The sequence below is a fragment of the Rhinoraja longicauda genome, chromosome 9 (genome assembly GCF_053455715.1).
Source record: "Rhinoraja longicauda isolate Sanriku21f chromosome 9, sRhiLon1.1, whole genome shotgun sequence".
NCBI classification, from domain to species: Eukaryota; Metazoa; Chordata; class Chondrichthyes; order Rajiformes; family Arhynchobatidae; genus Rhinoraja; species Rhinoraja longicauda.
The window spans coordinates 46,278,593-46,291,452 of NC_135961.1; the positions used below are offsets into that span (position 1 = coordinate 46,278,593).

Genomic DNA, 12,860 nt, shown 5'->3' on the forward strand with positions numbered 1-12,860 from the left:
AGATTTTGAATGTTTCCTTCTATCAGCAAAATGCATGGTTGATGTGACACATTGACAATACTGAGTTTTATTAGTGTAAAAAGAACAATATTTTAAATTAGAATTTGTGGGTGCCTTTCACTTTTATGGTTGGAAAATAAACTCAAGCTCTTGAGGCATACTTTCTCTCCTCCATCTTCAGTGGTTGAATAGTGCTTAGTTTGCCTTGGGGTTATTCAAGCAAAGCAAAGTGCTGAGAGGCACTGATCTCAAATTAGTTCCTTGTAGAAATTTCGGTCCATTACACGTGCGTCTTTGCTGGCTACATATTCTAAAATAGTTTACTTCTCAATTTTTGTTTCCTATTTCATTTCATTTTTTCTTTGTTTGTAGTTCTCATGTAATGTGTGGTAATACATACTGTATTCTGAAAACTTTGAGGAGATTTCGCAGTGGTCTTTTCTTCTGAGCTCACTGGTTGGAAAGAAAAATGATAGCAAAACATAGATTTAGATTGATTTAACCTTTATTCTCTGAGGAATAAAGAGAACTTCCCTTAAAGGCCAGTCCCACTTAGGTGATTGTCACTTAGGCGATTTTTTAGGCGACTGCCGGTGACTGTCAAAGTCGTAACAGATCTCCAAAATTTTCTTTTACCCTACGACAATTACCACGACAATGCCGAGTCAAGTCGAGATTGCACTGTCTTTGGAAATATCGCAAAATTTCCATGCTTATCAATGCTTCTCCGGCGTCCTAATTTTTGCTGAAATCACTGACAATTCTGTAATTACTTGAGAGTTTTGAAATATAACATCTTGCCTGGGTTACTTGAAAACCAAGCTTCATGGTAACAAGGCATAAACTGCATTGACTTCCAGTTTACTACGAGCAGTATTTAAAAAATTAATTTTAAACGTGGTTAAATGGATTTTTGTGCGGAGTGTGGGCATTCTTTGAAAATGTACGGGAGATGCATATCTGGTTTCTGGAATGCATATCTGGGTTAGGAGCCTACTTTAAATGTAATCGCTGATGGCCATGAACATCGCGACAATTCCCACGCTTACCTGACCGTCAAACTGTCGCCTCCAATCTACCTGTCAAATGTCCTGACGGTAAATAAATTGGTTAAACACAAGTATTTTATGGTATCTTCAAATGACTTTACTTAATTTAATATTACGTGGTTCTAAATGCATTTAAGCCAACCTAGCAAAACTGGGGACAGCATGCGACAGCGCCCGCAATAAGCAACGATACCTGGCGAGAAGCCAACTGTCGCCGAGAAATTTCAAACTGGTTGAATTCTCACCGACACGCCGAGATCCACTACAATTCTTGGAAGACTCCTCACGATCATGCCCGCGACACCCTGGCGAACTGTCGGCAACAGCCTAGTTTGGCCTTAAACAGCAACGGCCTTAAAATTGCCTTTAAGTTCCCCCTGAGGAAATTGATCCATCTGTATCTGATTTTGTTTGGTTTTCTTTCCACATTTTTTTCATAGATAACTTTCCAGGATGTTGAAAGGAGTCTGATACGAGAACCCTTCAGGAAGGGTTTGGAGTTTAATTTTTTTTTTTTTTGGAACGGTCCTTGCCCTCCTTTTTCAGTGATGCATTGCATCCATCTGCAAACAAAGAGAATTGTTTCATGCAGCTCAGACCTGGATTTAGTTTTTGAGTCCCAGTATAAATGCTGATGAGGCTAAAGAGTGGGCCATTACCATAAGTCAACTGATGTGCTAACTTAAAAGGAGGCAGAAAACAAGCATTTAATGACTCTCCATTTAAAGATCAAAATTTCAAAGACCTTTGACTATTTTGCTGGTATCTAATGCATATCGAACGAAAGCATGCAACTGTTAACTGAGATTTATATGTTTATTATATACCACTTTTAACTAGCCATACTCCTTATGTCCAAGCTATGGTCATGTAACTGTTCCCATATATGAATTTAGCAAGAAAAGCAAAGCCTTGTATATTAAATCACTATATTCTTCAATGTAGACTTATTTTGTGTTATACAACACAAAAATCATAGCATGCTATTTCTGGCAGAAAACACGTATTCCAGCTGCAGCTGATAATTCTTCATGGAAAACTTGTAGAGGTCTCTGAATTAAATTTCCATGCTTCATTATGTTCTGCCACAGTTCAGTTAGTTTAATTTATCAGATTTAATATTACGTAGTCTCTATTGAATTTAAATTGTAATTGATTTTGACATTGTAAAAATTTAAGTGTTATCTTTGCATCTTTTGATGTACTTGTGGTGATAACTTTGTTTTGTACATGAAATCTTTTCCAAAAACGTAAGAATACTTCTGTGTGAGAATAAAATGTGGATTTTATCTACAAAGAAGCTTTGGCTTGAAAAGTTTAATTCTGTTACTATTATTAGAAATGCTGCCTGACCTACTCGCTACTTCTAGCAATTTCTGTTTTTGTTCCCATTATATTGTAGTTTAAAAAAAAACTTTCATTAAATGTAATCTATTTAAATGTTTTTTGAATTAGGATGCATTCTTTGATGTCAATGATTTTCTGTAATTCTCCCTTGTAAATCATTTTATTTTTGCAATTCAAGAACTCCTTAAAGTGGTGCACACAATACATTTCTCTGTTTATTTTTCTTTCATGACATGTCGGTGCAGAAAGAAAAGTTTCCTTTAATTAACAAATAGTTTCTCCTTAGCCCTCAATCAGATGTTTAATTTTGCTGTGAGCTTGTGATTTGCATTCTTTTATTCAGCTGTATGAATGGTTTAAAGTAGCTTCAATGAAAATGCAAGTTTACTTTTGGTAAGCATTGAATAAATCAACTGAGAGAAGTTAACTTATTTTTCCCCTGAGTTCAGATTTTATTATGGTGATTCAGAATTATTCTTGCAAGTCGTTATATTGTATGTACTCTCTTCTCAGGTTTGTGTCGAACATGCGAGATATTTGGGGCTTCTGCACTGGTTGTGAGCAACATACATTGTGTGAATGACAAACAATTTCAGGCCCTCAGTGTTTCTGCAGAACAATGGCTAACTGTCATTGAGGTGAGTACAAGGTTGTCTGTTTGATCTTCTAAGGCTTCATAAATCATCAATTAACAGGTGAAAGAGTGATTCCACACTGCAGAACTGGGCAGAGAAATGAGCTTGAGCCTTTGGAGCTAAAAACTGGAGAAGCTGGAAATATGAAGCAAAATCAGAAAATGCAGAAAATGTTTATGTTGACATCAGTGTGGAGAGAAACAGAGTCAATGTCATGACATTCTCTCTGTTCTCTCCTACCTGCTCCTTTCTGTAATTTAAACATGCTTGTCTTCTCACTTTACTCATTCTGATTATGGGCCCTTGAGCACCAACACCATTTTAACAAATTGTGAATATGAAGATGAGGTTAAAGGGAATACAGGAGATATTGCAGAAGACTCTCGGAAGAATGGGAACAGAAGTTCTAGAGGGGAAAAGAGATTAAGGGCAGGGCCATTCGTGACCGATGTGAGAGGGGAGGTAAATACAGAAGTTAAAGTGTTGTACTTAAATGCGCATAGTATAAAAAATAAAGTGGATGAGCTTGAGGCTCAGTTAGTCATGGGCAAGTATGATGTTGTAGGGATCACTGAGAAATGGCTACAAGAGGACCAGGGCTGGGAACTGAATATTCAGGGGTACACAACGTATAGAAAAGACAGACAGGTGGGCAGAGGGGGTGGGGTTGATCTGCTGGTAAGGAATGATATTCATTCCCTTGCAAGGGGTGACATAGAATCAGGAGATGTTGAATCAGTATGGATAGAAATGAGGAATTGTAAGGGTAAAAAGACCCTAATGGGAGTTATCTATAGGCCCCCAAACAGTAGCCTCGACATAGGGTGCAAGTTGAATCAGGAGATAAAATTGGCGTGTCACAAATGTAATGCTACGGTGGTTATGGGAGATTTCAACATGCAGGTAGACTGGGAAAATCAGGTTGGAAATGGACCCCAGGAAAGAGAGTTTGTAGAGTGCCTTCGAGATGGATTCTTAGAACAGCTTGTACTGGAGCCTACCAGGGAGAAGGCAATTCTGGATTTAGTGTTGTGTAATGATCCTGATCTGATAAGGGGACTAGAGGTAAAAGCCATTAGGAGGCAGCGATCACAACATGATAAGTTTTACTCTGCAAATGGAAAGGCAGAAGGGAAAATCGGAAGTGTCAGTATTACAGTATTGCAAAGGGGATTACAGAGTCATGAGGCAGGAGCTGGCCAAAATTGACTGGAAGGAGGCCCTAGCAGGGAAGACGGTAGAACAGCAATGGCAGGTATTCCTGGGAATAATGCAGAGGTTGCAGGATCAATTTATCCCAAAGAGGCGGAAAGACTCTAAGGGGAGTAAGAGACACCTGTGGCTGACAAGGGAAGTCAAGGACAGCATAAAAATTAAGGAGAGGAAGTATAACATAGCAAAGAAGAGTGGGAAGACAGAGGATTGGGACTCTTTTAAAGAGCAACAAAAGTTAACTAAAAAGGCAATACGGGGAGAAAAGATGAGGTACGAGGGTAAACTAGCCAATAATATAAAGGAGGATAGCAAAAGTTTTTTTAGGTACGTGAAGAGGAAAAAAATAGTCAAGGCAAATGTGGGTCCCTTGAAGACAGAAGCAGGGGAATTTATTATGGGGAACAAAGAAATGGCAGACGAGTTAAACCGTTACTTTGGATCTGTCTTCACTGAGGAAGATACACACAATCTCCCAAATGTTCTAGGGGCCGGAGAACCTAGGGTGATGGAGGAACTGAAGGAAATCCACATTAGGCAGGAAATGGTTTTGGGTAGACTGATGGGACTGAAGGCTGATAAATCCCCAGGGCCTGTTGGTCTGCATCCCAGGGTACTTAAGGAGGTGGCTCTAGAAATAGTGGAAGCATTGGAGATCATTTTTCAATGTTCTATAGATTCAGGATCAGTTCCTGTGGATTGGAGGATAGCAAATGTTATCCCACTTTTTAAGAAAGGAGGGAGAGAGAAAACGGGTAATTATAGACCAGTTAGTCTGACATCAGTGGTGGGGAAGATGCTGGAGTCAATTATAAAAGACGAAATTGCTGAGCATTTGGATAGCAGTAACAGGATCATTCCAAGTCAGCATGGATTTACGAAGGGGAAATCATGCTTGACAAATCTACTGGAATTTTTTGAGGATGTAACTAGGAAAATTGACAGGGGAGAGTCAGTGGATGTGGTGTACCTCGACTTTCAGAAAGCCTTCGACAAGGTCCCACATAGGAGATTAGTGGGCAAAATTAGAGCACATGGTATTGGGGGTAGGGTACTGACATGGATAGAAAATTGGTTGACAGACAGAAAGCAAAGAGTGGGGATAAATGGGTCCCTTTCAGAATGGCAGGCAGTGACCAGTGGGGTACCGCAAGGTTCGGTGCTGGGACCCCAGCTATTTACGATATACATTAATGACTTAGATGAAGGGATTAAAAGTACCATTAGCAAATTTGCAGATGATACTAAGCTGGGGGGTAGTGTGAATTGTGAGGAAGATGCAATAAGGCTGCAGGGTGACTTGGACAGGTTGTGTGAGTGGGCGGATACATGGCAGATGCAGTTTAATGTAGATAAGTGTGAGGTTATTCACTTTGGAAGTAAGAATAGAAAGGCAGATTATTATCTGAATGGTGTCAAGTTAGGAAGAGGGGATGTTCAACGAGATCTGGGTGTCCTAGTGCATCAGTCACTGAAAGGAAGCATGCAGGTACAGCAGGCAGTGAAGAAAGCCAATGGAATGTTGGCCTTCATAACAAGAGGAGTTGAGTATAGGAGCAAAGAGGTCCTTCTACAGTTGTACCCGGCCCTGGTGAGACCGCACCTGGAGTACTGTGTGCAGTTTTGGTCTCCAAATTTGAGGAAGGATATTCTTGCTATTGAGGGCGTGCAGCGTAGGTTCACTAGGTTAATTCCCGGAATGGCGGGACTGTCGTATGTTGAAAGGCTGGAGCAATTAGGCTTGTATACACTGGAATTTAGATGGATGAGGGGGGATCTTATTGAAACATATAAGATAATTAGGGGATTGGACACATTAGAGGCAGGAAACATGTTCCCAATGTTGGGGGAGTCCAGAACAAGGGGCCACAGTTTAAGAATAAGGGGTAGGCCATTTAGAACGGAGATGAGGAAGAACTTTTTCAGTCAGAGAGTGGTGAAGGTGTGGAATTCTCAGCCTCAGAAGGCAGTGGAGGCCAGTTCGTTGGATGCTTTCAAGAGAGAGCTGGATAGAGCTCTTAAGGATAGCGGAGTGAGGGGGTATGGGGAGAAGGCAGGAACGGGGTACTGATTGAGAGTGATCAGCCATGATCGCATTGAATAGCGGTGCTGGCTTGAAGGGCTGAATGGCCTACTCCTGCACCTATTGTCTATTGTCTATTTTGTTTTTCCACCAAGGCTGCCTGTCTGCTGAGTGCTTCCATAATCCTCTATCTTTGTTGAGCTGTAAGTAATCTGGTTACTTCAGCAAGCACGTATGTGGAATTGTATTTCCAAGCAGTGGTTACTTCTGAAGGGTGTATCGGATATATTCATTGCCCTCACCCTATGTTTTGAAAGTGCCCTTTAGCCCTTCCATTGACAAATGAGACGGTCATATGAGTTACAATTGCTCAGTAAATATCAGCCTATTGGGCTGAAATATCTGATAAATTAAGTGAAGTCACAAACTGGTAACATATCTTCCAGCTGTATACTATTATAGAGACCTGTGTTTGTTTGATAAACTGAAGAGGATGGCAACCGACTGCATGGGTTAGCGCACCACAAGATACAGTATATTAGATGTATAATTAATGTGTGATTAAATTTAACGTTTAAATTTCAGTCTGTTGTTACCTATAGACAATTAAAGGATTGCAATGCTCTCACCTATAAGTGTCAATGGGTCAATTAACACAAAACTACTCAAACCCTTACTCTGCTTATTTTAAGTTTATGCACATGCTTACGTAAGGATATGATCAACCGATTTAATACTTTGCTGCATGGCTATGTGGAGACACAAGGAACTGCAGATGCTGGAATCTTGAACAAAACACAAATTGCTGGAGTAACTGAGAGGTCAGGCAGCATCTGTGAGGCAATGGATTGTCCATGCTTTGGATCAGGATCTTTCTTCGACTGATTGTAGTAGGGGGGAGAAGGCTGGAAAAGTGGAGGGAGCGGGAGTAAGCCTGGCAAATGATGGATGGATACAGGTGAGGGGGGCTTGATTGGCACATGGGTGGAGTAATCTGTGGAGTAAAGGCGAGAGATGAAAAGGAGACACAAGGGTGTCAGATAAGGAGAGAAGAGAAGGAGTGAAATACAAAGCCAGAGGGAGGGATATCAGTGGAAGGGGAGGGGGCGGGTTGGAAGGGAGTAAAGAGGGACGGGATAGTGTGAGAAATTGAGGGGAAGGGAGGGTGTTACTTAACTGAAGAATTCCTTGTTCCACCCCTCCCTGGGTGCTTTCTCCTGCTACCACATGAATGTAACACTTTCCATACACCTCCTCCGACACCTATCATCAGGGGACCACAGTGGGTTAGAGTGTGATACAAGGGCTCACATCCAACCTTGTCCACTACATTTAGTCTCCACTGTCACTGTCATGCTTAGTCCCGCTCCCACCTCTTTTCCAGCTTTCTCCGCCTTACTACAATCAGTTTGAAACTGAAGCTGGGCCCCGACTTGTAACTTCGCCTTTCCATTCCCTCTGCAGATGCTGCCTGATCTGCTGAGTTACACCAATATTTTATGTTTTGATAGTTATACAATGGCGTTGTTTTAATAAATCATAATGCCTCCAGGTTTTGGTTTACTGCTGTAAAATATCAGGTCGGTTAACTGATGTAATAGAGTTTAAATGATTACTTATGGGCAAAACAACTTCACCTTACAGGAACGTTATCTTCCATTGTTGGAAAGAGCAGTATGCAAATGTGAAATGGGCTACATTTCAGTTCCAAAAGTGAACAGCTCAGCTGCAGATATGATATTTTGAAATGATTACTAAAGCCCTCTGAGAATCTGGTGGAATAGGGGCAGGAATTAGTGAAACTGCCAAGCACCTGCACGTTCTATTTTTGTATCCATAAACATGGATAGTTAATAATGCGGCTATTATAGCAAACTTGGCACTTGCAACATCTCATTCAGGAAGCACCACTCAGAAAAGAAACAAAAACAGAAAATCTTGGAAGCGTTCATCAGATCAAGCAGTATCTGTGGAGGGAAACAGAGCCAATTTCTCCACAGATTTTGCCTGGCCTGCTGAGAACTGCCAACTTTCTCCGTTTATTGTTTTTGATTTACAGCATTTGCAATTCTTTGCTCCTGTCACTCAGGCCTGGCTCGTCAAGATGTAGTTTTGGCTTGCTTCCCTGTTAATTTTAAATGCCAGCACTTTAATGCAAAGTGAGAATCTGATATTTAAGGTACTGAAGAAGAGCAGTCACAATGTGCATCAGCGAAATGGAGCAGTTTGTTTTTGAAGCCTTTCTGGTAACTGGTGTAAACGTTGAGTTGTATTTCATTAGACTAGTCTAGGATTACATTCTGGTATAGCTCTGTTTTTGAGTGCATATTTGAAAATGCTGAAGCTATTTCATGAGACATTTAACTCTTGAGTTTTGGCAATCTGTCAATATTAAGCTAGTATCTGAGTGAGATTTAGGTTAAGCATATGGAATACAGGGGGTGATAATTCAATTAAATAATTCACCTGAAATATCAAATAGAAAATTGTATTACTGTAATTTTTGATATGTTAACTTACTAAATTATAAATTAGATAAATGAAATGTTGCACTTATAAGCCACGTGTTACAAATCAGCTTAACCTTCATTTATAAAAATCTACATTGTATGCCCAATGGAACTTGCTGTTCTGTTTCTGAGGGCCATAATGTCACTATTTGTAGCCTTATTCATTTCCACCCAATAGCTCAGGAATGCGCATTTCATTGATTATAGTGTTTGGACTGGAGGAGCCTCCTCTGAGGGAGTGCTTATTTTGTGATAGTAACTGGTGTAAAGAGCACCTTACATGTGGTGGTGCTCTGATTCCTCCAAGTAATCTGTTCTTTAAAAGCTGTTGCTCAGAGCTCTTTGGTCGTAACGTTTTAAGTGAACCTCTCCATGGTTTGCTGTTAATTTTTTTAATGTATTCACTTTTCACAATCAGGGTATCATTATCAAGGCCAAGATTTATTACTCATCCGGAAATTCCCCTGAGACATTGGTGATGAGCGACTGCCCTGAACCAGTGCAGTCCTTCCAGTGAAGGTACTCCCCATCAAGTTGTTGGGAAGGATATTCCAGAGTATTGATGCAGCAATGATGAAGGACCAGTAATATATTTCCATATCTGGATGCTGTGCAACTTGATCGATTTCCCTTGTCCTTCCTGATGGCAGATATTGTGGGCTTTTGAGGTGCTGTTGGAATAGGTTAGATGTTTATTTCCAGTGCATTTTGTAGATGGTACACACCATAGCCCTTGTGCGCAGGCACAGTTTTAGAGATTATGCAGCAACGGTCATCTTTCTGTGTTCTTTGAACTTATAAATGTGGGTAAATAGTTATTCTTTTATAAAGAGCTTCACTGTTTCTACATTAGTTCCTCAGGAATCAGCTTATGAAGGGGACTATCAATACCAGCTTGTTTAATATGGAATGAACAAAAAACAGCAAGAGAAAGTAAAAGTAAACAGCCTCACTGAAACCAATACCAAGTTCCTTATTTACTGGAATGAGAATTGCAGCTAAGGTACAAGCTAAGGGATAGCCTTTGATTTGGAAATTTTCATGGTAAGATGATTGGTAAGACAGGTAGCACTCCTGTCACTTGAGTGCTGTCTTATTAGCTACCCAAGGCACCCTATGTAATTGCTGTTGGCCATCATTACAAGGCAAGTCATGATATTGGCAATGACATTTCTCAAAATTACCTGCATACGGAATGCAGCAGAGCCAAACTGAACATCATTTGTTCAATGAACATCTCAATGTGTTTTAGGGAGTGTGATCAAACAAACCCTTCTATACAACATGCTGGGATAGGGGACTAAAATTTAGTTAAAGCAATGATCGCGTGGCGCCAGCACTGTCTGTCCTTTCCTTCTTTGTGCTTTAATAGTATGTGTTAAATGCATGTTTTTAGTGTTCTTTAGCTTGTTTTATGTTGGGGGGGGGGGGGAGTTGGGAGAAACTTTTTCTAATCTCTGGCCACGACGGAGATGCGATTTTTTTCCGTATCGTATCGCCGTCCGCACTGCGGCCGAACATCAAGAAGTTGGCGGCCTTTGCTGGAGACCGATTTCGAGAGCTCCACCGCGGGGAGCCTACGGAACTTTAACATTGCGGAGCTCGAGTTCCCTTTGCTAGGGGTCATCCTTGGAGCTCCAACCGTGGGTGCTTGCGGACTTAACATCGCGGTCTCTGGTCAGAGACCGACTTCAGGAACCAAGCCACGGGAGTTTTAACTGCCCCGACGCGGGAGTTTCGATTGCCCCAACACAGGGGCTTCGACCGCCGGCTGCAGGACCTTCGGTCGACTGCCCCGACTGCGGGAGAATAAAGAGGAAGAGGATGGTCTTTTTTGCCTTCCATCACAGTGAGGAATCCGCTGTGGTGGATGTTAATGTTAACTTTTATCTAGTTGTACGTCTTATGGACAATAGACAATAGGTGCAGGAGGAGGCCATTTGGCCCTTCGAGCCAGCACCGCCATTCAATGTGATCATGGCTGATCATTCTCAATCAGTACCCCGTTCCTGCCTTCTCCCCATACCCCCTGACTCCGCTATCCTTAAGAGCTCTATCTAGCTCTCTCTTGAATGCATTCAGATAATTGGCCTCCACTGCCTTCTGAGGCAGAGAATTCCACAGATTCACAACTCTGACCGAAAAAGTTTTTCCTCATCTAAGTTCTAAATGGCCTACCCCTTATTCTTAAACTGTGGCCCCTGGTTCTGGACTCCCCCAACATTGGGAACATGTTTCCTCCCTCTAACGTGTCCAACCCCTTAATAATCTTATACGTTTCGATAAGATCCCCTCTCATCCTTCTAAATTCCGGTGTATACAAGCCTAGTCGCTCCAGTCTTTCAACATATGACAGCCCCGCCATTCCGGGAATTAACCTAGTAAACCTACGCTGCACACCCTAAATAGCAAGAATATCCTTCCTCAAATTTGGAGACCAAAACTGCACACAGTACTCCAGGTGCGGTCTCACTAGGGCCCTGTACAACTGCAGAAGGACCTCTTTGCTCCTATACTCAACTCCCCTTGTTATGAAGGCCAACAGTCTTGTTGCTTTTTTTCGTATGGCTGTACGGTAATTCATATATCACTGTACCTTAATTGGTACATGTGACTATAAAAGACCTTTGAAACCTTTGACTTTAAGGAACAGTATAAAGGATTTGATTTATGAGGAACTTGGGGCTAAGCGAACAGAAAGCCAGTAGTGCACTGAATAAATTGGGTTTGTTAGAACAACTGGAGAATTTAGTTAATTAAATAGTCTATCATATAATGCCAGTAGTGGAATGGTGACTTTGAAATGACCAGATTGCTGTATAAATCCATATGGTACACTTTAGTCCTATTGGAAAGGAAATTTGTCATTCTAGCTCAGTCTGGCAAGTTAGTGATAATAAAGGGTAATGAAGTTTGCTTCTGCTTGGCCTCTAAATTGCTCGAGCAAGGCATTCAGTTCAAGAGCATATTCGAATGGACAGTAAATGCTTCCTTCGTCAATGAAGCCCATTCATCCTGTAAATGACCATTAATCTGTTCACTGCCAAGTTTTTTTTTCACTACTGGCCATGATTCAAGTATACTCGGGGGTGGCACTGAACAGGTTAACAAGCCAGAATTGGAAGCATGCAAAGATCTCTGAGGGGAGATTTAACCTTGCTGGAAAACAATACAGACTCAGGAGAATGTTTTTTGCTCAAGATTCCAGCATCTGCAAAGTGCTAAAGGAACTCAGTGGTCAGGCACCATCTGTGGTTGGAGTGAACAGACGACGTGTCAGGTCGGGACCCTTCTTCAGACTGAAAGAGAAGGTGGGGGGGGGGGGGGGGAGAGAAAGCTGGAAAAGAGAGGTGGGGGTGAGACAAAACTGGGAAAGTAATGAGTAGACACAGTGTGGGGGGGGGGGGGGGGAGATTGTGTGATTGGCAGATGAGTGGAATAAGTGACAAAACCTAGAGGTGAAAAGAGGATAAATGGGTGTCAGAAAAGAGGTGAAAATAACAAGGCTGAAGAAAGGTGAAACATTTGCTTAGTCCACCAGTAAAGAGTGAATCGTGATGGGCAAGTCACCAGCAAGTTATAATGTCGTGTGTCTTCATCTTCAATCTCTCCGTTTTGTAGGTGAGACCTGATCAGCTAATTGACTACCTGCAGCAAAATAAAACTGAGGGGCACACAATCATTGGAGTGGAACAGACAGCCAACAGCCAAGACCTTGCTCACTACAGTTTCCCGGATAAAACCTTGCTGTTGTTAGGGTGAGTACGTCCCTCAAACAGTCAGATTTTCAACTGATAACAGGTCGAGTTTAACAGGGAAATAATCATGGTCTTTGTGCTTTTGATTGGATGACAAAAAATAAGCTGCAAAGCAACACTTTGTTTGTGTCTGGAAAATAGCCCAGTTTACTTTGCCAACCACATTTCTTTGCATTTTATTCAACTTTTGATTGCCCAGGTTCCCTCTGGATGCTCTACTCTCCTCCCTTATCCTATAATTAGCATTTCTTTAAAATATAAGAGCTTACTGGGGTACATAAATTGATCGCCTCTATTCCAATGTTAGAATGAATATAGCAATTGAC

General features: G+C 41.4%; 1 protein-coding gene across 3 annotated transcripts in view; it reads left to right on the top strand.

Moving 5' to 3' along the window:
- tarbp1 (TAR (HIV-1) RNA binding protein 1) overlaps nt 1-12,860 on the top strand; it is a 159,331-nt gene that overhangs the window by 118,961 nt on the left and 27,510 nt on the right. The window contains exons 28-30 of one of the 3 annotated variants that reach the window (XR_013547647.1): nt 2,910-3,034; nt 9,630-9,779; nt 12,398-12,511. Coding sequence is in view for 1 of the 3 variants with exons in the window: in XM_078405386.1 (XP_078261512.1) it covers nt 2,910-3,034; nt 12,398-12,534 (262 nt within the window). In the remaining 2 variants the exon portion in view is untranslated. Of the gene's footprint in view, nt 1-2,909; nt 3,035-9,629; nt 9,821-12,397; nt 12,535-12,860 lie in introns of those variants that run through there. The other 2 variants (XR_013547648.1, XM_078405386.1) reach the window with 2 other exon arrangements.